The 26,719-nt window shown below is 44.9% G+C and overlaps 1 protein-coding gene across 1 annotated transcript in view; it reads left to right on the top strand.

The window, feature by feature from the left end:
- Window positions 1-12,938, top strand: part of LOC134984579 (zinc finger protein 585A-like) — a 117,329-nt gene extending 104,391 nt beyond the window's left edge. Inside the window, exon 4 of the mRNA XM_063950133.1 lies at window positions 11,051-12,938. Coding sequence (XP_063806203.1) covers window positions 11,051-11,922 — 872 coding nt within the window. The 3' untranslated portion in view covers window positions 11,923-12,938. The remainder of the gene's footprint in view (window positions 1-11,050) is intronic.
- The last annotated feature ends 13,781 nt before the right edge of the window (window positions 12,939-26,719 follow it).

Here is a 26,719-nt window from a genome sequence, read left to right as displayed (position 1 = left end):
AATTCATCAGATGGTTCGCTTGTCTCCAGGGCCAGAGTATCACTACTCTTGTGGCTTCACATACACAATCTCACTGCGGGAAAAAGGTTCGGAGTCTGGAATTGGATAATTTTGATGACGGACGCAAGTCTCAAAGGTTGGGAAGCAGTGGTCCAACATTGTCAGTTTCAGGGTCTATGTTCAGACCGAGAAAGATTACTGTCAATGTCCTGGAACTCAGGGCAATTTACAACGCTCTGCGTCAGGCAGTTCACTTGCTCCTGTCTCAGATTGTTCAGGTTCAGTCGGACAACGCAACGGAAGTCACATACATCAAGAAACAAGGAGGGACTCGAAGTCACATGGCCATGCAAGAAGTTGCTCGAATCCTCAATTGGGCCGAACATCACCACGTGATATTGTTGGTGGTCTTCATACCAGGACTGCACAACTGGAAAGAAGATTATCTCAGTAGTCAGGATTTTCCTCCAGAAGAATGGGCCTTACACCCAGAAGTGTTCCAGATGTTGGTCCAGCGGTAGAGTTACCCAAAGGTGGATCTAATGGCTTCTCGGCATAATCATCAAACAGTTATGTGTCCACAACAAGAGATCTGGAAAACAAGAAATTGGAAACCGCATCGGTGTAGTAGGTGTATATGTATAATGATGAACTATCTGTAATTAACTGATAATTAAATTCAAGGTTCAAATCCTCATTTTGGGAAGCAGATACATAAGGTAATGCACTCCTTATTTTTGTGTATCAAAAAACTGCCCATCAGTGGTGCTCCCGTGAGTCAGTTATTCAATGTAAACATGGAAAAAAGAAAAAAGAAGACTCTTTTTGGGAAGCACTCTTATACAGATAGTGTTGTATGACTGAATGTGACATTCAGTCATACAACACTATCTGTATAAGAGTGCTTCCCAAAAAGAGTCTTCTTTTTTCTTTTTTCCATGTTTACACAGAACAAGAGATCCAAAGACAGTGGCAGTGGATGCTCTCACCATAGCGTGGCCGTACAGCCTCGTGTATCTACTTTCACTTCCGCTGCTTCCTCAGTTGCTAAAGCGAATCAAACGAGAGTCCACCACCATCATACTAGTGGCGCCTCGTTGGCCTCGGAGAGTGTGGTTCGCGGAACTTCATGGTCTACTGGCAGATGATCCCTGGCTGATTCTGCTATGTACAGACCTACTACAGCAGGGGTCATTCCTTTACCCCAATTTAGCGTGGCTGCGTTTTACGGGGTGGCTGTTGAGACCACTCTCAAGACGAGAGAGCATTCCACAGTTGGTTATACCAACCATATTACGTGCTAGGAAGCCAGTTTCAGCAGCTCATTATCACAGGATTTGGCTAGTTTATATAGGTTGGTGTGAAGCTAGGATGTTTCCGAATCTTTTGCTCTTTTACAGACGTGGTTAGATGGAGGACTGCGTTTAGCGACACGAACGGTGCAGGTCTCTGCCTTGTCAGTTTTCTTTCAAAGGCGTTTGGCTCTTTTGCCAACAGTTCACAATTTCCTGCAAGGTGTCCTTAGAGTTCAACCTCCATTCATTCCACATACAGCTCCATGGGACTTGAATCTGGTTTTGCATGTTTTTTCAGTCAAGTTTTGAACCCTTGCATCACGTGGATGTTAAGTTTATAACTTGGAAAACTGTGTTTCTCCTAGCCTTAGCTTCGGCAAGGCGTGTAGCACAAATGGGTGCAACACCGTATCTGGTATTTCATACTGACAGAGCGGAACTTTGGACAAATCCCGCTTTTCTACCACAGGTAGTATCTTCTTTCACATCAATCAACCAATCGTAGTTCCTGTTTTTTAGAAGAGTCAGGTACTCCAGCTACTTTGGATGTGGTACACGCACTCCACGATTATGTAGCCCGAACATCAACAGTACGTATAACGGATACTTTGTTTGTTCTCTATGATGCAGTCAAGATAGGTTGGCCAGCTTCCAAGCAGACCTTGGCCAGATAGATTAACCTGACCATTCATCAGGTGCACTTTCATGCTAGTCTAACACCGACTGCATCTGTTTCAGCACATTCCACGCGTTCTGTGGGAACGTCACGGGCAGCAGGTCGTGGAGCTTCTACGACGCAACCTTGCCGTGCAGTTACATGGCCATCAGTGCACACGTTTATGCGCTTTTACAAGTTTGATAATTATGCGGCATTAGCTTCTAGCTTTGGCCATCTAGTGTTACAGGTGCCAAACAGCTCTCCTGCCCAAGACGGAAGCTTTGGTACGTCCCCAGAGTACTCCAGTGACCCCTAGTGGATGAAAAAGAAAATAGGATTTTGGTACTTACCAGATAGATCCTTTTCGTTGCACGCACAGGGGGCACTGGACACCTACCCAGAGCAGTTTCTCCTGGCTGGTGGTAAGTTCAGTAGTTCTTATGGTAACACATTTTCACCGACTTGTTCAAATGTTAAGGTGATTGTTATCTATTGTCATGTCAATTTTTTAGTTGTCCGTTATGTTATAATGTTATATGTAATTCTCCATTGTTTTCCTCTCTGTCGCTCCTATTTAGCTCAACAAAAAAAACACTAAGGCATTTTGGGAGTATGGAGAGGGAAGGAGAGTTACACATTTACATTTTTAAATGTGCCTATCCCTGCTATCGCACCGTCCATATCCCAAGAGTACTCTAGTGCCCCCTGTGGATTCAAAGAAAAGGATTTAGCTGGTAAGTACCAAAAGCCTATTATCTGTAGTAATAATACAGGGACATGACTGTGGAGGTGAGGGGATCTGGGCGTATTTACAGTGATATTTATGTCTCCCCCATTTCACAGAGGTGTGAAGAAGACATCTGGTGAGTGTGAGACACCCAGCAGCCATCCTCATGTGGCAGAAGGACTGAGCAGGTCCCAGAGCCCCATCACGGTGCCTCCACCTCACTCACTGGTACATGAGAGACACAGTGACCAGAAGATCCAGGAACTCACCAACAAGATCATTCAGTTGCTGACTGGAGAGGTGACTGCTGGGAATGGGGCATTATACAGTAACACCAGGGGATGTGTCTGGGTGGTGACTGGAGAGGTGACTGCTGGGAATGGGGCATTATACAGTAACACCAGGGGATGTGTCTGGGTGGTGACTGGAGAGGTGACTGCTGGGAATGGGGCATTATACAGTAACACCAGGGGATGTGTCTGGGTGATGACTGGAGAGGTGACTGTTGGGAATGGGGCATTATACAGTAACACAAGGGGATGTGACTGGGTGATGACTGGAGAGGTGACTGCTGGGAATGAGACATTATACAGCAACACCAGGGGATGTGTCTGGGTGATGACTGTATCACTGTGTGTGTGCCAGGTTCCTATAAAGTGTCATGATGTCACTGTCTATGTCTCCATGCAGGAGGGGGAGTATATAGAGGAACACAGGGGTCTGTACAAGGATGTGATGATGGAGAATCACCGACCCCTCTTATCGCTGGGTAAGAGGAGACTGTCATGTATTGTACAGGGGAGAGCAGGTATGGGGGACCCCTATATACACACATCATTTGATAATCACATATATACACTGTACTCAGTCACTGTGTGTCTCCTACAGATGGGCCCAGTAACAGAGATATCCCAGAGAGATGTTCCCATCCACTGTATACCCTGGATTGTACAGAGGAGAATCACAGGACCCCACAAGAGGATCAGGTAGGTGGGATTTAGGGTCTCACCAATATAACAAAGTGACTGTCGCTATATAATGTGTAGAGGAGCTGTGTGTGTCTTATACACTGTTATACTATTAATATACTATTATTAATGTATATTGTTTTATGGGCTATTTAGGATGAATGTCTCACTGACATTAAGATAGAAGAGACGTATGTGACTGATATGAAGGCAGAAGATATAGAGGGAGAAGAAGAGACGTATGTGACTGATATAAAGGTAGAAGATACAGAGGGAGAAGAAGAGACGTATGTGACTGATATAAAGGCAGAATATACAGAGGGAGAAGAAGAGACGTATGTGACCGATATAAAGGCAGAAGATATAGAGGGAGAAGAAGAGACGTATGTGACTGATATAAAGGCAGAAGATATAGAGGGAGAAGAAGAGATGTATGTGACTGATATAAAGGCAGAAGATATAGAGGGAGAAGAAGAGACGTATGTGAGGGGTGATCAGCAGTGTAAGGAGGAGGAGATCCCTACAGATATCAGCACAGGTGAGTAATAAACACTAATTACAGAAAAGAGTCACATATTCTCCTTGCTCAGACACTGCAGCAATCCCTTCTCCTACACCCTCCTCTGTCGGTACAAACTAATGAGGAATATATATTTTCCCAGTGAGGGAGTCGGGAGCCATCAGCCCCTATTATACTCCTGCTCTCCCCCTCACATCATGTCACTGTGTGTTACCAGCCCAGAGATGTGACCAGTCTCCTCCCCACAATCTCTGGTGTATCTCATACATCAGGAGCCATAAGCCCTTATTATACTCCTGCTCTCCCACTCACATCATGTCACTGTGTGTTACCAGCCCAGAGATCTGACCAGTCTCCTCCCCACACTCTCTGGTGTATCTCATATATCGGGAGCCATCAGCCCCTATTATACTTCTGCTCTCCTCCTCACATCATGTCACTGTGTGTTACCAGCCCAGAGATCTGACCAGTCTTCTCCCCACACTCTCTGGTATATCTCGTACATCAGGAGCCATCAGCCCCTATTATACTCCTGCTCTCCTCACATCATGTCACTGTGTGTTACCAGCCCAGAGATCTGACCAGTCTCCTCCCCGCACTCTCTGGTGTATCTCATACATCAGGAGCCATCAGCCCCTATTATACTCCTGCTCTCCCCCTCACATCATGTCACTGTGTGTTACCAGCCCAGAGATCTGACCAGTCTCCTCCCCACACTCTCTGGTGTATCTCATACATCAGGAGCCATCAGCCCCTATTATACTCCTGCTCTCCCCCTCACATCATGTCACTGTGTTACCAGCCCAGAGTTCTGACCAGTCTCCTCCCCACTCTCTCTGGTGTATCTCATATATCAGGAGCCATCAGCCCCTATTATACTCCTGCTCTCCCCCTCACATCATGTCACTGTGTGTTACCAGCCCAGAGATCTGACCAGTCTCCTCCCCACACTCTCTGGTGTATCTCATACATCAGGAGCCATCAGCCCCTATTATACTCCTGCTCTACCCTCACATCATGTCACTGTGTGTTACCAGCCCAGAGATCTGACCAGTCTCCTCCCCACACTCTCTGGTGTATCTCATACATCAGGAGCCATCAGCCCCTATTATACTCCTGCTCTCCCCTCACATCATGTCACTGTGTGTTACCAGCCCAGAGATCTGACCAGTCTCCTCCCCACACTCTCTGGTGTATCTCATACATCAGGAGCCATCAGCCCCTATTATACTCCTGCTCTCCCCTCGCATCATGTCACTGTGTGTTACCAGCCCAGAGATCTGACCAGTCTCCTCCCCACACTCTCTGGTGTATCTCATATATCAGGAGCCATCAGCCCCTATTATACTCCTGCTCTCCCCCTCACATCATGTCACTGTGTGTTACCAGCCCAGAGATCTGACCAGTCTCCTCCCCACACTCTCTGGTGTATCTCATACATCAGGAGCCATCAGCCCCTATTATACTCCTGCTCTCCCCCTCACATTATGTCATGTGTGTTACCAGCACCACAGGAGATATAGCATGTTGGGTAGTTATGGGTAAACTGAGGGAGAGAGTGCAATGGAACATGTGATTCCTGAATGGCTACCACCGCCGCCTTCTGGTCAGTGAAATATTTTAATGCAAGGCGTCTCTTACGGGGAGAATTAAAACCTTTTACATTAAGACTTAAAAACTTCACCATGATAGAGATCAGATCATGGTATGAAACATCTCGGGTCATCTGTGTAAAGTCCAATAGAGTCTGTAGGGCGTGTGCATACTTCAAATGATCAAATAACAGAAAAAATAAAATAGGGAACAAAAATGGGAGACAAACAGAAATAGTGTGCATAAAGAAGCTAGAGATTCCATCACTAGGGAACCGTGACAGAAAGGTAGAAAAAGGTGGCGGTCGGGCCTAAAAGGGAAACCCACCGACTACCCCAAGTAGCCATACGAGAGTGCAAAATCTAGTCATCATAGTAACAATTGTACAAAGAAATATCAAATCTCAATGTAACCAAAGGAGGTAAAGGCCAAGAACATGGCCTGTTATCCAATGTAGGTTCTACCAACACCATTATAAGGGCAACAGGATGTTAGACAAATCAGCCATGCTTTGCCTGAACACCCAAACATTCTAAAAAGGTATTATGAAATGTAACAGTGGAAAGAATATCAGACCATATACTATATAGCAATTATATAGCACAGGAAATAAAGATAAAAATATACGTTTTATACCCATAACAAGAGCAAATAAATCTGGGCCAAAAATAGATCCATGCCCAGTAACTTAGTCCCAGTTGTCACATGTTACAGTAGGAAACAAACTCTGAGTGTCTCTAACAGTCTTACTCCTTTATCATATCACTTCGAGATGGAAGACAACTCCTCCGGGATTGGTTTAGGTAAAGTGTCATGAGGGACTGTCAACAGGATTTTCCCACTTTTTCAGAATAGCAGGGCCATCCTCGGGTGAAGGTATCACTGTGAAGGCGCTGTTTCGCATCACAATAATCTTAGTAGGAAAGCTTAATTTGTATTGCACATTTCCTTGGGTGGAATAGACGCCTTTGTCCAGCGTCACAGTAGAAATATCCAGAAATATCTGCAGATTATCCAGGCACTAAGTTATGGACGAGGAAGACAAAGCAACCCGTAGAATGCATTCTTTAATGTGAAAAAGTGGACCCTTAGCAGAGTGTCCCTCAGTGCTTGGATAGGGGCCTGTTTGGACTTTGGGAGTCTATGGATCCTATCAATAAGAAGGTCTGCGGCAGAAGCCTTCGGCGAAAGTTTCTGAAAAGAGAACCGTGGCATAATCATAAAGCTCAGCATTTGTAACAGAATCCGGAATGCCCATTATTCTGATATTATTTCTCCGAGACCTGTCTTCTAAATCAATGACTTTATCACAAATAGAGACCATGGGGTATATTTACTAAGCTCCCGATTTTGACCGAGATGCCATTTTTTCTTCAAAGTGTCATCCCGGGAATTTACTAAGCAAAAATCTCGGCAGTGATGAGGGCATTCGTAATATTTTGGAAGTCCTTGCCAAAAAATACGAATCAATACACCATCGGTCAAATACGCCAGCAAATTGAAAGAACTCGGTCATTTACTAAAAAGTGCAAAGCAAAAAAAAATCAAACACTGCCGTGAAAAAATATAATTTGTAATAAAGTGCTAAAAAAAAACAGACCTGCTTTTTTTTACCGTGATTGGATAGGCATGCACGGATCCATGAGATCCGTGCATGTATATCAGTGGGAAGGGGTGGGAAAGTGTTAATTTTTTTAAAAAAATTGCATGGGGTCCTCCCTCCTAAGCATAACCAGCCTCGGGCTCTTTGAGACGGTCCTGGTTGCAGAAATATGGGGGGGAAAATGACAGGGGTTCCCCCATATTTAAGCAACCAGCACCAGGCTCTGCGCCTGGTACTGGTTCCAAAAATACAGGGGACAAAAAGCGTAGGGGTCCCCCGTATTTTTGAAACCAGCACCGGGCTCCACTAGCTGGACAGATAATGCCACAGCCGGGGGTCACTTTTATACAGTGCCCTGCGGCCGTGGCATTAAATATCCAACTAGTCACCCCTGGCCGGGATACCCTGGGGGAGTGGGGACCCCTTCAATCAAGGGGTCCCCCCCCCAAGCCACCCAAGGGCCAGGGGTGAAGCCCGAGGCTGTCCCCCATCCAAGGGCTGCGGGTGGGGGGCTGATAGCCTTTGGTAAAGTGAATTATATTGTTTTTAGTAGCAGTACTACAAGGCCCAGCAAGCCTCCCCTGCAAGCTGGTACTTGGAGAACCACATGCCGCCGCATGCTGGTACATTCACTTTTACCAAAGGCTATCAGCCCCCATCTGCAGCCCTTGGATGGGGGGGGACAGCCTCGGGCTTCACCCCTGGCCCTTGGGTGGCTGGGGGGGGACCCCTTGATTGAAGGAGTCCCCACTCCCCCAGGGTACCCCGGCCAGGGGTGACTAGTTGGATATTTAATGCCACGGCCGCAGGGCACTGTATAAAAGTGACCCCCGGCTGTGGCATTATCTGTCCAGCTAGTGGAGCCCGGTGCTGGTTTCAAAAATACGGGGGACCCCTACGCTTTTTGTCCCCCGTATTTTTGGAACCAGGACCAGGCGCAGAGCCCGGTGCTGGTTGCTTAAATATGGGGGAACCCCTGTCATTTCCCCCGAAATATTTCTGCAACCAGGACCGGCTCAAAGAGCCCGAGGCTGGTTATGATTAGGAGGGGGGACCCCACGCAATTTTTATTTTTATTTTACACTATTTAATTTTATAAAAAAAGATGCACAATGAACCCCAGCACGGACTCACAGATCCGGCCGTGATTCATTGTGTTAAAGTCGGCAGTGTTTTGCTAATCACTCCCGTAAAACGCTGAAAAAAAACCCGAATGACATCGACATCGGAAAAAACGAAAATGCATAATACGACAGCTTAGTAAATTTGCCGTAATAAATTCAAAAAGTTGCAGTTTTACACTTTCGATGTCATTCGTGTTAGATCTTTAACCTCATTCAGAAAAATACGAATTTTAGTAAATATACCTCCATGTCTTCCTGAAGGGAGCGTAGAGTAGCAGGACCATCTAGAGTGTATTAAGACGTCTTCAGCCATTACAGCTGGGCTGTGCATCTGACAAGAAGAAGCAGATGATGATGTAGCAGTCTCAGAAGGACCACCTGAATTCGAGGTACCAAAGAGATGGACAGGTGGGGCCGATTTGGTACCTTTTTAACCTTTTTTGGAGGCATGGTAAGCCGGCTACAAAGAGACTGACCTCTCAGAGATAGGAAAATACAAACAATCTATAAATAAATGAGCAGTAGTACGCTGTCAGGAGGTTACATCAAGATTACTTAGTTCAAAATTAAATTCTTAGTCGGGCTGATGAGGGTATCCGAGCCCAAATTTCAAGTAAACATGATGTAATGCAACTCAAATAACACAGTAATGACCAAAAAATTCCACTAGAGGTCAGCGTGACCACAGACGTGAAGTACTCCGCACAGAGAGACACAAATGGCAAAATATATTCAGTGGATAAATCCACAAAATAATATACTGTGAGGTTGTAATCAGAGTGTAATGAGCTGTACTCAGATGATACTTGATACTGGGCTCTGCATGTAGACTGAGAGGAAGTAGATGATAGTGGTACCATATAAATAGAAGGTAGTTTCACCTCCAGGCAAATGCTTCAATTTAGTGTAGTGACCCCGGTCCAGCCGTCAGTACACTTATTTAGCGGCTTATATCAATTTTACACCTTATTGAAGGCAGAAGGCAAAGCATGCGATGGCCAGGCACCAGGATCCAAAATGGCAGCCATCTCACTTCCCAATACCACCCCCGGGCTCCAGTGACTGTGGGCAGCCCGTTCTGTCCCCAGCAGTAGTGGGAGCTGTGCACCCGTCTGAGACAAAAGCGCCTCCAAGTCAGGAGTCCGGAGCGTGCAGGAAAGACTGAGTGCACTTAGCCCCAGAATACAGCCCGTGGCTTCAGCGGCGTCACTAGGCTGCGGCAGTGAACGGTGCCCGGAGTGAGCGGCGCAAACGGATTTTGGACAGAAGGAGTGGGGGACTTAATAGATTGGGTCTTGGTCCCAGTGGCGGCTGAGAGCTATCAGGTAGGGTAGATAAGAAGCCACTTAGTGAGGAGAGCTCCAGAAAGCACGTCTGGATAGATCACGCCCCTTTTATTTATTATTTTATATAATAACAGGGGTGACAGGTGTGGTACATCCCTGCAAAGGCAGATCCAATCTCTTTCTCATCAGACTCTGCTGTCTTCCCTGCACTCTCACTCAGATGTTCACTGCTGCCAGTAGCACACGTATGAGAAGCAGAAGTATGGCTGCAGCTGTATAGATTCTGATATGTAATTCTCTATATCATACTTACCGTACACACATCATCCTTATTACTATTGAGAGTATAGAGGTAAGACACTGATGATGGGGGGGGGTTTGTAAAAATGAATTATAACCTAGCAGATGATGATTACAGGGTATTATGTGGTGTATTGCATGTAAAGTACCTTGTTCCACACCTACTCTGCTGTAGGAATATACCTTATATAAGGGCGAGTAACACATGTACAGGCTTACCAGCGTATGAGCACACATAAAGGAATGCTACCTTACCAATGCTTCCAGGAGTAACGTTAGGAGACATTTCTCTGATCCATCAGCTCATATGACTGATGTTATTGTTCATCTAGAATATCCAATTCATACGATATGTTCCCCATCCATTGTTTTACATTGGTGCTGACATAGGACTTGGCGAGTGACTACATCTCCATTTATACTTCATGGTTAGTTACCAGTACAAGAGAGCGATATATCTAAGTCTTATTATAATATTACATTTGTTATTGTGAGTGTTCTCAGGAGGGTGGACACAATGATAGTCTGAGACACAATATTATAAAGCCTTCATTAAAAGTTATGTTTTATTATACACACACATTTACAATTAAGTGTCCCAGAGAGTCGTCTTCTCCTATTGTTTACAAGATTAATATTGTTACAGAAAATGTCACATTTCCATAATGTAATTTATTTCCAGCAGATGGACACACAAGCAGGAATATCACAGAAGGACATCTAATGTTATCCCCGGATTGTGACATAAAAGATAATGACAGTAGACAGGATTCTCCAGGAGATAACCCCATTACCCCAATTATACATCCAGCTCTATCAGCTGGTCCCTCTGATCCTGGGAAATGTTCTCCTGATCACTCTGATATTGGTGCATCTGTTACAGCTCTGACAGTAGATACAGTGTTTCCCTGTTCTATAGATGCCAACTATTTTACACAGAACACAAAGCTTATAACCCATCAGCCAGTTAAAGCAGGCGAGAGGCCATTTCCATGTTCTGAGTGTGGGAAATGTTTTACATACAAATCACATTTTGTTACACATCAGAGATATCACACAGGTGAGAAACCATTTCCATGTTCTGAGTGTGGGAAATGTTTTGCACGGAAATCAAATCTTGTTAAACATCAGAGTAGTCACACAGGTGAGAGGCCATTTTCTTGCTCTGAGTGCGAGAAATGTTTTACACGGAAATCAAATCTTGTTAAACATCAGAGTAGTCACACAGGTGAGAGACCATTTCCGTGTTCTGAGTGTGGGCAATGTTTTGCACAGAAATCACATCTTGTTACACATCAGAGAAGCCACACAGGTGAGAAGCCTTTTCCATGTTCTGAGTGTGGAAAATGTTTTGCACAGAAATCAAATCTTGTTACACATCAGAGAAGTCACACAGGTGAGAAGCGATTTTCTTGCTCTGAGTGTGGGAAATGTTTTGGACGCAAATCAGATCTTGTTACACATCAGAGAAGTCACACAGATAAGAATCCATTTCTATGTTCTGAGTGTGGGGAATGTTTTGCACACAAATCAGATCTTGTTATACATCAGAGAAGTCACAGAGGTGAGAATCCATATCTATGTTCTGAGTGTGGGAAATGTTTTGCACACAAATCACATCTTGTTACACATCAGAGAAGTCACACAGGTGAGAAGCCATTTTATTGCTCTGAGTGTGGGAAATGTTTTACCCAGAAATCAAGTCTTGTTACACATCAGAGAAGTCACACAGGTGAGAAGCCATTTTATTGCTCTGTGTGTGGGAAATGTTTTACCCAGAAATCAAGTCTTATTATACATCAGAGAAGTCACACAGGTGAGAAGCCATTTCCATACTCTGAGAAATAAATCAGCTCTTGTTTCACACAACAGACATCACTTAGGTGAGGAACCATTTTAATCTTCTGGAGTATACTCATCATTGCCATGCGTTTTTCTTCAAGGTTCTTATCCTATCTCCTATGCTTTTTGCAATATACATGCTACCACTGGGTGAAATAATCAGATGTCATGCCCTCATCTACCACTGCTATGCAGATGACCTGTCTTTTGCTCCAGGTACCCAGTACCAATCCTAAATGGTTGTCTAGCTGAGCTCCAGGTGTTGGTGATGCCAGTTGGCTGTGACTCAGTCCTGGTGAAACAGGTCTTTATGATAGAAGCTCACCACCAAAGGACAGGGCTACAGCTCAGCTTTGCAAAGCAACCAGACTTACGCTTGGGGGTTCAGAGTTACAAAATGCTGATCATGTGCGGAATCTTGGTGTCCTGGGTGGTGGAGTGACACTTAGACATCAGGTATCTGCCACAATCAGATCCTCATCTGAGGAACATAGCCAGACTCCACCACTTATTTCCCTCAGAAGATCTACCTACAGTCATACATACACTTGTATAATCACACATAGACTACTTCAATGTCCTCTACCTGGATCTCCCAGCAATAGAATTGCACCGCTTGTAGCTTGTACAGAATGCAGCAGCCAGGCTGTTACCTAACCAGCCCGTTCCTGCCACATCACACCCATTCTCTACTCCCTTCACCGGCTGCCAGTAAGATGGGGACTATTAATCTTACTGACTCTCCCAGCCCTACATGACCGGGGTCCAAGGTACCAGAAGCAGCTTCTGCCTCCTTACTGCCCAGCTTGCTTCCATCTGCAGATGGACTGTTACCAGCAGTTCCAAGAATCCCCAAGCAGTGCTGAGATGTCAGAGTGGAGACATGTTGGATGGCACTATTGCTGTGGTGGGGACTGCCGGAGGCACTATCTGTGGCTAGTATCCCCAAGCGGTGCTGAGGTGTCAGAGGGGAGAGACAGGGTGGGTGGCACTAGTGCTGTAGTGGGGCTGCCGTAGGCACTATGGGTAATTTATTTTTCAACCACTTGGGGTCACTGGAGTACTCTTGAGATATGAACTGAGAGTTAGCAGGAACAGGCACATTTAAATTAGTAACCCTCCTCCCCCTCCATACTCCCAAAGGTACCTCACGTGGAGAGTTCTCCACAGTTTTTCTATTTTTCACAGATTTTTTCTTTTTTACACTCAATCCCTTCCCAGATTATTAAGAAGCTTTGGTCCGGGATTGTTTGTGCTGCTGCTGCAGCAATTGGCTTGTCGTGCTCAGGAGAGGAGTACGAGTACGGCGGCTGCCGCGACTCTGTCTTCAGAAGGAGGAGAGGGGGGAGGCTGAGCGCAATATATTTTGGCTAATATGGTAATAAGTCTCATCTTGCATGCTTTATTATACTTGAGTATAGGCATGCACATGGCAGGACGCCATTTTAACCTTACTTCCTGGTTCTTCTTGCAGGAAGTTTGCTGCTGTCCTACGACACTCGCCCACTGGAGGAGTTGGGGTGTTAGTAGGAATTCGGTACAGCACAGGTTTCACTGATTGCAGTGTGTCCCACGTACACTGCACTTCTGTGTTATACACACTTTAGTTACATTTTTACTAAGTCGTGGGACTTGTCTGTTTTTTGTCTACTTGTCTGTGTACATAATGAGTAAGGCAAATGCAAAATCAAAAAGCAGCTTAGCTGCAAGGTCTGTGAGAGTGTGTTGCCTGACTGAACTGCTGCATGCACAGTATGTCTTGCAAATACGAACCCATACCCTGATCCTCCTTGGGTAATGTCTGGGTTACAATCGGAATTGGCCGCTGCGCGAAAGGAGCGTGAGACGGCTAGATCTGAGGCTAGGGTAATACCAGAAGGGGCTCAGGAGATGTCTAGGACTTTGCAAGGGTTACAAAAGTCCAAGTCTAGCTCAGTTCCGAAAGATAGTTAGCATTTGTTTTATAACTTACCAGTTTCAGCGATGTTGCATTCTGACGATTCAATGCCAGACCTGATAGCTGAAGAGGAACATGAGGAAGGTGAATTGGGCCAGAAGTCAGATAATGAGGTTACTGATAGTCTGGCCATTGATAATCTCATCAGGGCAGTACATCAGGTTCTAAATTTTACAGAGGTTGAAGAACCTCTTTCAAATGATGAAGTGTTATTTGCTAAAAGACGGAGAACACCGGTGTGTTTTCCTTATTCAGATTCTCTGAATAAGCAGTTAACAGAAGCATGGAAGAATCCGGATAAACGGTTTTCTATGACTCAGCGGTTTCTGTCTAGTTACCCGTTCCCAGAGTCTATGACGTCTAAATGGTGAAATTGGCCGGCTGTGGATTCCTTGATGTCAAAACTTTCTAAGAAGTTAACCATTCCAGTTCCAGCTGCTACAAGGCTTAAAGGCCCATCAGAGTGTAAGCTAGAAGCTGTGCTAAAGTCAGTGTATACAGCAGTAGGGGTGTTGCTTAGACCTGCTTTGGTTGGAGTTTGGATTAACAAGGCTTTAGTTGCATGGGCAACACAGCTTAAGTTGGGCCTACAAGAAGAACATCTGTGAATCTGCTGAGTATCTAGGTATGGCTTCTATAGTCGTCGGCCTGGTTAGTTCTCACCTTTCAGCTTCACAAGTTGCAGCACAACATGCACTTTGGCTGCATTCTTGGCAGGCGGAGGCAGAGTCCAAATGAGGAATAGATGCATTGCCTTATGCTGGCAAGATGTTGTTTGGTCCTGAATTGGACAAATGGATTTCTCAGGCCACGGGGAGAAAGTCTGTTTTCCTACCATTGCCTTTACAGGTTCCTAAATGGAAATTCTCTGGATCAGCATTCAAATCCTATAGACCTCAGTCCTTTCGAGGCCATACTAGAGGAACAACCATACACAGTAGACATGGTAGATTATGTGGTTTTCAACAAACCACTAACCGTCATGACACTAAGACGACCGACAAGCCAGTGGCATGACGGGCTTCCAGCTCATCTCGGATCTTCAGTTGTGGGTGTCACAACTGAGGGCTGAGGCTGACTTAGGGAACCCTCAGATGTAGGGGCTGGCGTGTAGGTGAACCGTGCAGGTAAGATTAGGTTCCTAGAAATGCAGGATGTTTGAACACCATCAACCCAAAGGCGTGACCACAACAATGGAGTAAAATATAAAAGTCAATTTATTGAACACACAGTATATATCTTGGCAATGAGATATCTTCAACAGTGAGTGCAGAATGAAATGCAGTACAGTTCCTGGGAATGCAGCTGGTATTTGTGACTGTGGCTATGCAGAACAAGATGACAAAAGTCCTTGCCAAAATCCGGAGTTGAAAAGTCTGTGGCCACAGCTAACCGCTGTAATGAGGAACCAGCAAGTACCGCCCAGTAGGTGGTAGACAGGAGACTGGGACAGGCGCTGATACACTGAGGTTGAAGTGAAGTAGATAGAATTGCCAGAGACTACCGAACGAAACCGGTGAGAGGAAAGATGTGCTGAACTTACCACTGGAGCAACAGTTCGATGGTGAGCATCGATGGATATTGTGGTTCGATGTTGTGTGGGATACTATGCAGAGCGATATATGAATACCACTGGAGATGACGTGAAGCACTGCTGTAGGCAGATGGTAACACCAAGCACTGCTGGAAGCCAGTGACACTTTACCACAGAGGCTAGTGAGCGATGCTGTAGATAATGGAAGTAGCAACAATACCAAGACACCACTGGAAGCAGAGCAGGTCCATAGCTGGAAGCCGATGTGAGGATCGCAGTAGAAGCAGAGCTGGAACACTGCTGGAGTCAGGCGGCACCGCAGGGTGGTAATTGGTGCCGGTCTCTTGGAGAAGCAGAATTCACCAAACAGGAGAGACATGTATGCAGGATTGACAACCAAAGCACTGACCCTTACCCAGCCCTGGAGCAGGAAATTTATACCAGCTGGTGAGCCTGGATTGGCTGGATAATATAGGCAGAGTCCAGACTGCAGCGGATAGGCTGAAAACAACGTGATAAAAAACAAACATGGCTGCGCCTATGTTTGAAACTGGAAGGAAAGTCTGTCTGTACTTTACATGTGGGAATCGGCAGTAATGGCGGTGGAGGCCATGGAGGGCAGGAGACGCCATACTTTAAACAAATGGATGTTTTGTGTAATGTTGCCATGCCAGCGCTGCTGCAATCAGAGATCAGCACCTTGAGATACAGATATGCAGTGCGCTGCCCGCAGACAGCGGAGGTGGAATCCAGGCCTGGAATGCCGGGCCAGTCTCAGAAGGCACTTAGCAGGTAAATAATGGGGGTAATAACCCGGATCGTGACAGTGGGAGCACGCCTTCAGACGTTTCACTTGGCGTGGTTTCAGACATCCATAGATGGGTGGATCCGCAATTTAGTGTTCAAAGGTTACAAAATAGAGTTCGATTGTCTTCCACCAATGCAATTTTTCAAGACATGTCTGCTTGTGTCAGGAGACAAGAAGGCGGTTCTGCAGACCATGATTCAGTCTCTCGTAGACTCAGAAGGTTTGATTCCGGTCCCAGATCACCAACAGGGTCAAGGTTACTATTCCAGTCTTTTTGTGGTACCAAAGCTGGATGGTCCTGTCAGACCAATATTGGACCTAAAGGGGCTCAATCAGTACATGACCTACTACAGATTCAAGATGGAATCCCTGCGGTCAGTGACTGCAGGTTTAGAGCCACATAAATTCATGATTTCTCTGGATCTCAAGGATGCGTACTTACACATTCCAATTTGGCCACCACATCAGGTGTACTTCAGGTTTGCAGTACAACAAAACCATTATCAATTTCAGGCACTACCATTTGGCCTCTCGTCAGCTCCTCGGGTGTTCACGAAGGAGATGTCTGTGATGATAGCTCATCTCAGATCCCTGGGAGTGATAATAGTTCCGTACTTAGACGATCTGCTCATCAAAGCTCCGTCTCAACAGATACTCCTTCAACAAAGAAATTGGTGTTGAATCGGCGCTCCACAGTACACACAAACCCAATTAAACTCTGGTAGCTGCTCACCAGTTGTGGACGGGCTGCCCCAACAGATTATCAATAAGATCAAAAAAAGCATAAGACGGGAGCGCTAGGAGAGTCTAATATTACATTTATTAATGAAACAGTGTTTCAAATGCCACATGAATCACAATATAGCCTAGTAAAAAGTATAAACATTTATTTAATAAAATACTGTAGTAAATACAGCTGCAATGTATCACCTGAATTAAAAAATAAATAGTGAAATTACACTTAATATAACCCGTATTTTGGCCGTGCGTCCACAGACTAAAAGGTCTTATGGATAGGAGACTAGTGAGAGGTACCTCTTAAATAGTCATTGCTGTTAAACTGAATATAGGTGGTCATTCCGAGTTGTTCGCTCGTTGCCGATTTTCGCTATATTGCGATTAGTCGCTTACTGCGCATGTGCAAGGTTCGCAGAGCACATGCGCTTAGTTATTTTACACAAAAGTTAGGTATTTTACTCACGGCATAACAAGGATTTTTCATCGTTCTGGTGATCGTAGTGTGATTGACAGGAAGTGGGTGTTTCTGGGCGGAAACTGGCCGTTTTCTGGGCGTGTGTGAAAAAACACTGGCATTTCTGGGGAAAACGCGGGAGTGTCTGAAGAAACGAGGGAGTGTCTGGGCGAACGCTGGGTGTGTTTGTGACGTCAAACCAGGAACGAAACTGACTGAACTGATCGCAGTGTAGGAGTAAGTCTGGAGCTACTCAGAAACTGCTAAGAAATTTCTATTCGCAATTCTGCGAATCTTTCGTTCGCAATTCTGCTAAGCTAAGATATACTCCCAGAGGGCGGCGGCTTAGCGTGTGCAATGCTGCTCAAAGCAGCTAGCGAGCGAACAACTCGGAATGAGGGCCATAGTCTCTCCTCTCCTCATGCATATAAAAGTCCCTCTGTGATGTTAGAGACGGCTCGGCTTAACCGAGCGGGCAGCGTCTCAATATTTGAATCGTGGACGTTGACACTGAACTACTCATACATACTGATTAGACGGGAACCGATCACTCCTGTTAGACGGTGTCCGATGTGAAGAAAACTGCATAACCGGCTCAGTACAGCGTTTACAACTGAAAAGTTATACGCATGAGGAGAGTAGAGACTATATTCAGTTTAACAGCAATGACTATTTAAGAGGTACCTCTCACTAGTCTCCTATCCATAAGACCTTTTAGTCCGTGGACGCACGGCCAAAATCCGGGTTATATTAAGTGTCATTTCACTATTTATTTATATTTTAATTCAGGTGATACATTGCAGCTGTATTTAATATAGTATTTTATTAAATAAATGTGAATACTTTTTACTAGGCTATATTGTGATTCATGTGGCATTTGAAACACTGTTTCATTAATAAATGTAATATTAGACTCTCCTAGCGCTCCCTTCTTTTACTCCTTCAGCATGACTTACTAACATACAATGTACTAGTTCAGCACAGTTGACTTGTCAACTTCAAGAAATCAAGTCTGATTCCATCTCAAAGACTTCAATTCCTAGGAATGATTCTCGACACTGTGGATCAATAAATTTACCGGCCAGAACAGAAAGTACAAAGTATTCATCATCTGGTACAGTTAGTGCTCAAACCACGGACAGTCTCGGTGCATTTGTGCATTCGATTATTAGGAAAGATGGTGACGTCTTTCGAAGCACTCCAGTTCGGAAGATTTCACTCACGTCCTTTTCAACTGGATGTTCTCGCACAGTGGACAGGCTCGCATCTACAAATTCATCAGATGGTCAGGCTGTCTCCAAGGGCCAGAATATCACTACTCTGGTGGCTCCAAGTACACAATCTCACAGCAAGAAAAAGGTTCAGAGTCTGGAATTGGATTATTCTGATGACAGACGCAAGTCTCAGAGGTTGGGGAGCAGTGGTCCAAAATTGTCAGTTTCGGGGTCTCTGGTCAGACCGAGAAAGTTTACTGTCGATAAATGTCCTGGAACTCAGGGCAATTTACAACACACTGCGACAGGCAGTTCACATGCTCCAATCTCAGACTGTTCAGGCTCAGTCAGACAACGTGACGGCAGTCACATACAGCAACAAACAAGGAGGAACTCAAAGTCGCATGGCCATGCGGGAAGTTGCTTGAATCCTCAAGTGATATTGTTGGCAGTGTTTATTCCAGGAGTGGACAACTGGGAGGCGGATTATCTCAGCCGTCAGGATTTTCATCCAGGGGAATGGGCATTAAATCCAAAGGTGGGTTTACCCACAGGTGGATCTAATGGCATCTTGCCAAAATCATCAAACACTCCATTATGTGTCCAGAACAAGAGATCCAAAGGCAGTGGCAGTGGGTACTCTCACAATCGCGTATCCGTACAGCCTCGTGTATCGGTTTCCACCTTTTCCACTGCTTCCTCGGTTGCTAAAGCGTATCAAATGAGAGTCCATGATAGTCATATTAGTGGCGCCTTATTGGCCTTGGAGAGCGTGGTTCTCGGATCTCAGAGGTCTACTCACAGACAACCCGTGGACACTCCCGCTACATCCAGACCCGCTACAACAGGATCCATTCCTGTACCCCGATTTAGCGCTGCTGCGTTTGATGGGGTGGCTGTTGAAACCACTCTCTTGAAATGAGAGGGCATTCCAGAATCGGTTATACCAACCATGTTACATGCTAGAAAGAGAAAGCCAGTAACGGCAGCTCATTATCACAGGATTTGGCATGCCGGTATAGGGTGGTGTGTAGCTTGGAATTTTCCGACATCAAGTTATCCTTTCAAGTTATCCCGTCTTTTGCTATTTTTACAGACTGGGTTTGATGGAGAACTGTGTTTATCTACACTAAAGGTGCAGGTCTCTGCCTTGTCAATTTACTTTCAAAGGCGTTTGGCCCTTTTGCCAACTGTTCACACTTTCCTGCAAGGTGTCCTCAGAGTACAACCTCCATTTATACCACCTACAGCGCCATGGGATTTGAATCTGGGCCCTCATTCCGAGTTGATCGCTCGCAAGGCGAATGTAGCAGAGTTACACACGCTAAGCCTACGCCTACTGGGAGTGTATCTTAGCTTCTTAAAAGTGCGACAGATGTATTCGCAATATTGCGATCACAAACCTCGTAGCAGTTTTAGAGTAGCTTCAGACTTACTCTGCCTGTGCGATCAGTTCAGTACTTGTCGTTCCTGGTTGACGTCACAAACACACCCAGCGTTCGGCCAGGCACTCCCACCGTTTCTCCAGCCACTCCTGCGTTTTTTCCGGAAACGGTAGCGTTTTCAGCCACACGCCCCTAAAACGCTGTGTTTCCGCCCAGTAACACCCATTTCCTGTCAATCACATTACGATCGCCGGAGCGATGAAAAAGCCGTGAGTAAAAATACTTTCTTCATAGTAAAGTTACTTGGCGCAGTTGCAGTGCGAACTTTGCGCATGCGTACTAAGCGGATTTTCACTGCGATGCGATGAAAAAGAACGAGCGAACAACTCGGAATGAGGGCCCTGGTTTTAGATTTTTTACAGTCTTCAAATTTTGATCCCGTGCAACAAGTGGATGTTAAGTTTCTGACTTGGAATACAGTTTTTCTCCTAGCCTTAGCTTCAGCAAGGCGTGTTTCAGAATTGGGTTCCCTTGTCCTGCAAGCCACCGTATTTGGTGTTTCATGATGATAGAGCGAAACTTCGGACGAATCCAGCTTTCCTACCAAAGGTAGTATCTTCTTTTCAAATCAATCAACCAATCGTAGTTCCGGTATTATCAGAGGGTGCAGGAACTCCAGCTACATTGGATGTGGTACGCGCACTCTGCATTTATGTAGCCCGAACATCAACAGTACGTAAAACGGATACATTGTTTGTTCTCTATGATGCAGTCAAGATAGGTTGGCCAGCTTCCAAACAGACCTTGGCTAGATAGATTAACTTGACCATTCGTCAGGTGCACTTTCATGCTAGTCTAACACCGGCTGCATGTGTCAGCACATTCCGTGCATTCTGTGGGAACGTCGTGGGAGCAGGTCATGGAGCTTCTATGGCGCAACTTTGTCGTGCGGCTACATGGTCATCAGTGCACACGTTTGTGCGCTTTTACAAGTTTAATACGTTTGCGGCATCAGCTTTGGCTGTCTAGTGTTACAGGTGCCAAACAGCTCTCCCGCCCAACTTTGGTATGTCAGAAGATTACTCCTGTGACCCCTAGTGGATGAAAAGAAAATAGGATTTTGGTACTTACCAGATAAATCCTTTACTTTGAATCCACAGGGGGCACTGGACACCCACCCAGAGCAGTTTCACCTGTCTTGTGGTAAGTTCAGTAGATCTTATGGTAACGCATTCTCACCGACTTGCTCAATTGTTAAGGTGATTGTTATCTATTGTTGCGTCAACTGTTTAGTTGTCCGTTTCATTATGTGTCAACTTTATCGTTGTCCGTTATGTTATAATGTTAGATGTAATTCTCTAATGTTCATCCTATCTATTGCTTTTGTTCGGCTCAGTAAAAACACTGAGGTACCTTGGTGTATGGAAGAGGTGGAGGGTTACTAATTTAAATATTTAAATGTGCCTGTCCCTGCTAAGGCACCGTCCATATCCCAAGAGTACTCCAGTGCCCCCTTTGGATTCAAAGAAAAGGATTTATCTGGTAAGTACCAAAATCCTATTATTATCCCCAAGCAGCACTAAGGTGTCAGAGGGGGAGACGGTAGGTGGCAGTAGTGGGGGAGACAGGGCGTGGCAGTATTGGGGGAGAGAGTGCGGTGGCAGTAGTAAGGGGAGACATGGTGGTGGCAGTAGTGGGGGGCAGTCTGGCGAGACAGGGCAGGTGGCAAAAGTGGTGGGGAGATGGTGGGTGGCAGTAGTGGGGGGAGACAGGGTGTGGCAGTATTGGGGGAGAGAGTGCGGTGGCAGTAGTGGGGGAAGATGGTAGGTGGAGACAGGGTGGGTGGCAATAGTGGTGGGGAGACAGGCTGGTGGCAGTAGTGGGGGGAGATGGGGCGGGTGGCAGTTGTGTGGGGAGACAGGGCGGTGGCAGTAGTGGGGGAAACAGGGCGGTGGCAGTAGTGGGGGAAGACAGGGCAGTGGCAGTCTGCGGAGACAGGGTGGGTGGCAGTAGTGGGGGGGGAGACAGGGCAGGTGGCAGTAGTGAGAGGGAGACAGGGTGGGTGGCAGTAGTGGGGGAGAGACAGGGTGCATTGTCACAGTGCAGTACCAGGGGCTGCTGGAGGCAGTACAGAGGTGTATGATTCCTGCACAGAACCAGTTGATAATTAGACTTAATGATGATTATGCTTCCTTATTTCTAAATAATCCCTTGTATGTGTTACTGTTATTTGCTGTGTCAGCCTTTATGTGTGTTCTGTGTAATAATTCTGAAAGTAGTGCTGCTACCGATCTCATCATTTGTAGTAACTTGGAAAAGATGAGATATGAGGTGCACTCTGGAAGCTTATAGGGGGTTAATCAGAGATGAACGCAGATGTGACATCACGCAGCCCCCCGGAAAATGGTCCTGGCCCACCCACGTTTTTCCCCTCAGGAATGTGACCACAATATGTGTGTCCACGTGGCCGCTGCGCATGTGCATTTTGCCACCACCAGCAAACTGGGCAGCGGGCCGCTATTGTGGCTGGGTCTGAATGACCCCCATAGGGTTTTGGCTCTCCTGATCTGTTTTACTTACCTGCAATACTATAATGTAACTTGAATTGTTTTGTGCTTTAAGGATATTTTATCCATGTTATGCAGAGTAAAGTATTTTTTAAGTTTAAAATATAGAGAAAAATCTGTGTATCAAAGATATGAAATAAAGTTGTTTAAAAACAAAAGATTTCCGTTGAGTCTTTTTATGTGTCTTTGTATTATCTTATTATCAGATAATTGTCGCTATGGTGACAGAAACAATTTCCTGTTAATGTGTCACTTGTAGTGTTACTTTTGTGTCCACATAATATCAGTGTTGCTGTGTATAAATACCCGTCTGGTGTGTAAAGGTGGGTACACACGCTGCCATTGTGACTGTGCGATTTCCCTTGAACTGGCCGGAGCCCAGAACCACCAATAGTGACTGTATGTACTTGTGATTGTGGCTATGTGCGATTGTGACAGCTCATGTGAATAGTGGGTGACATTACAGGGGGGGGGGGGGGGTCTCTCTGTGTAACTAACTAGTGGCAGACATTTTATATCAGTGTGTATATGTGGAGTGGGGGCAGTGGCCTGGCAGGAAGCTGCAATTACATCATGTGACTTCCTCTGGTTTCCATATTCCCTTCTGCTGTGTGTGTACGTGTGTGTGTGTGTGTGTGTGTGTGTGTGTGTGTATATGTGTGTGTATATGTGTGTGTATGTGTTTATATTTATATATATATATATATATATATAAAAAAACAAAAACCAGGGTTGTCTGCACTCACAGGGAAACATGAGGTTGCTGGGGTGTCACTCAAATTCCATTAGGTCAAGGCATATACCTTTTTCCATGAACAAATATAAATCCTGTATGGAGTGCACTCACCAGACTGTTATTAGAGCCAGCAGGGGTTTTATTAAGACATCAAGTACAACATCACACACCGACGTTTCGGTCCTATCTGGACCTTCTTCAAGGTTTAACTGACACCCACATAACCTATCTATATATAGCCATCACCTTAATTGTACTCTAATAAAAACAGACATGGAACATAAATGACATGGACATACATATACATACACATTTTAATAGTGTTACCTATTCATATCCATTCATGTCCCCACACGACCAATGTATAATATCCATCCCGTGTATTCAGACACTGAGCGGTTACTCACTCGTTCCCGCTTCGCCCGCCAATCCCTCTGGACCGCACGCTGGCGGGAGCGGAAGCAGCTACAACTTGCTTGGAATGCATCCACATGATCTCGTCATGTGATGCCCACAAGCAACCAATACTTGCAATACTAGACGTCACGTGTGTTACGCGCGTCATCACGCGCGACATACGTCATCACGTACGGCACCCGCGTCACCACGCATTGTTTCAATATACACTTAGAATGCTGCCCGGCAACATAGTTACCTAGGCAACCCTCATATGCATCTGTGCACGTCATTACTACACATATAGTGGAGGTATTATAGTCATATAGGGTGGTCATTATATATCCCCATATGGCGAATATTGGACATGAAAGAATCTGATGGCACATAGATAAAAATGGTTAGAAATAGAAAACATTGTGCATCATATTGAGGCCATCACATTAACAATGTACAACACATATAAATATATAGTATATAATATATAATATAATATAATATATTAATAATAATATGGACAATGTGCAGACAAGGCTAATACAGACCGGAACACATTCAAAATAATAAAAATAAAAAATAAAATAGAAAAAAATCAGAAAAAATCCATAATCTTTATGACGGGACTTCAAATTCTACCAACAGGCCAATCCTTTCATATTATAAGAAGATATTGAAATGCACTGATTCATTTAGGCCCTTAGGGTAAACAGTCTCTAATTTGTGTATCCAGTATGCCTCTCGGCGTAGAAGGATCTTGGCACGATCACCACCCCTCGAAAGTGGTGGTATTCTGTCTATAACCATGTAGCGTAACGCCGTCAATTGGTGTTGATGTTGTACAAAGAGACGTGCGACTGGCTTATCCGACCCACCAGTTTTCTGTGCCAATCTGATGTTTGACCGATGGTTTGAAATCCGTTCACGGAATGATCTTATTGTCTTGCCCACATATACTAGTGAGCATGGACATATCAAGATATATACCACATAATCAGAGGTGCACGTTAGACGGTGTTGTATTGGTATCCGTCGACCATCATGTGGGTGTGGGAAACTATTGCCAGTCAGCATACTTCTACATGTGGTGCAATTTGGGCACTTGTAGCATCCCAGTTTTTTTGGAGGGTAGCCAATTATCTACTTCTTTACCAACTGATATATGTGTGAAAAGGAAGAAGCTGAACAGCGCCAATTAGCGATAACTAATAGTACTAGTATGTAGACCAAAGTGCTAGTGCAATAAACTGAAATATATCCTCCTTAAAAGACACTCCCTTTCTTACGTTAGGGCGTCAGCTACATCTTAAATAAAAAGCATTGGTAATGTGCTTTAAAAACAATCTAAAAAATGCAGGGGATAAGATGCTTCAAAGCGACCAATGGTGTCATTAAGTTTTAAAAAGGAGGCTCTTATTAAAAAAAATTTTTTAATCAAATAAGATTTGCACCAGTAAAAAGTATAACACAAAACCACATATATAAAGAACCAAAGATTATTAAAAAGTATCTTTGGAGATATAAAAGATTGCTCAAGTTCATACATATATACACACACAAGTCAGGTCCATAAATATTAGGACATCGACACAATTCTCATATTTTGGCCTCTATACACCACCACAATGGATTTGAAATGAAACGAACAAGATGTGCTTTAACTGCAGACTTTCCGCTTTAATTTGAGGGTATTTACATCCAAATCAGGTGAACGGTGTAGGAATTAAAAACGGTTTCTATATGTGCCTCCCACTTTTTAAGGGACCAAAAGTGATGGTACAAACTAAACAATCCTAAAGCAAACTTTCACTTTTTAATACTTTGTTGCAAATCCTTTTGTCAGTTACAGCCTGAAGTCTGGAACGCATAGACCTCACCAGACGCTGGGTTTCATCCCTGGTGATGCTCTGCCAGGCCTCTACTGCAAATGTCTTCAGTTTCTGCTTGTTCTTGGGGCATTTTCCCTTCAGTTTTGTCTTCATGAAGTGAAATGCATGCTCAATCGGATTCAGGTCAGGTGATTGACTTGGCCATTGCATAACATTCCACTTATTTGCCTTAAACGCTTTGGTTGCTTTTGCAGTATGCTCCGGGTCATTGTCCATCTGCACTGTGAAGCGCCTTCCAAGGAGTTCTGAAACATTTGACTGAATATGAGCAGATAATATTGCCCGAAACACTTCATAATTCATCCTGCTGCTTTTATCAGCAGTCACATTATCAATAAATACAAGGGAACCAGTTCCATTGGCAGCCATACATGCCCACGCCATGACACTACCACCACCATGCTTATGTTAAGTTCACTTAAATTTCAGGAATTAGCAATACCTTAATACACAAGTGTTCGGGCCGCTGCGATCGCTAAGTGTGTGAGATAAACCTCTATGAATGCGTACACGTGGTGTAAGCACGCCGACACGCTGTGAGCACAATGTAGCTACACGTGTGGCTGAATACCATTTAAACCCCTAACAGGAAAGGAATGCAACACCAATTGTATATGTTATGTTGCGGTCCAACGCAGCAACAAATATTTACTTAAAAGGGGATACAACAGAAATGCAACAACAATACAAGAGAACAGCTACAACCAATGGATACATACGTTTGTTCGCCTGCGCCACCCGGATCCGGTCCTCGGTCAGTCTAGCAAGATGACCTTCAGAGAATTAGACTGGGACCGGCCAGGAGGCCCGGCTTTTATACAATAGTCCAAACCATGAAACAAAGGAAACAATAAGCTCTTCTTTCATAGGTCAGAGGGCAGGTCATTTACAGTATGTGAGGGGTCATAGGTCGGTTTGAATAGGTGGACGATGCCTGGTCCAGGTGTACTTGCAGCTGTCCTCCACTTGTTCCCGCCGAATATCAGGAGTACAGTAAATACAGCGAGATATTAATATTGTATTCCTGCGCATAAATATGCGCAGGAGCGTGCTACATTCTGCAAACTGCCATCGGAATATTGCCCTTGAAATACTGTACAGCTGGATACCAAACACCACCTCCTAACC

The sequence above is a fragment of the Pseudophryne corroboree genome, assembly GCF_028390025.1.
Source record: "Pseudophryne corroboree isolate aPseCor3 chromosome 3 unlocalized genomic scaffold, aPseCor3.hap2 SUPER_3_unloc_66, whole genome shotgun sequence".
NCBI classification, from domain to species: domain Eukaryota; kingdom Metazoa; phylum Chordata; class Amphibia; order Anura; family Myobatrachidae; genus Pseudophryne; species Pseudophryne corroboree.
This window is presented reverse-complemented; position numbering and strand designations above follow the sequence as displayed.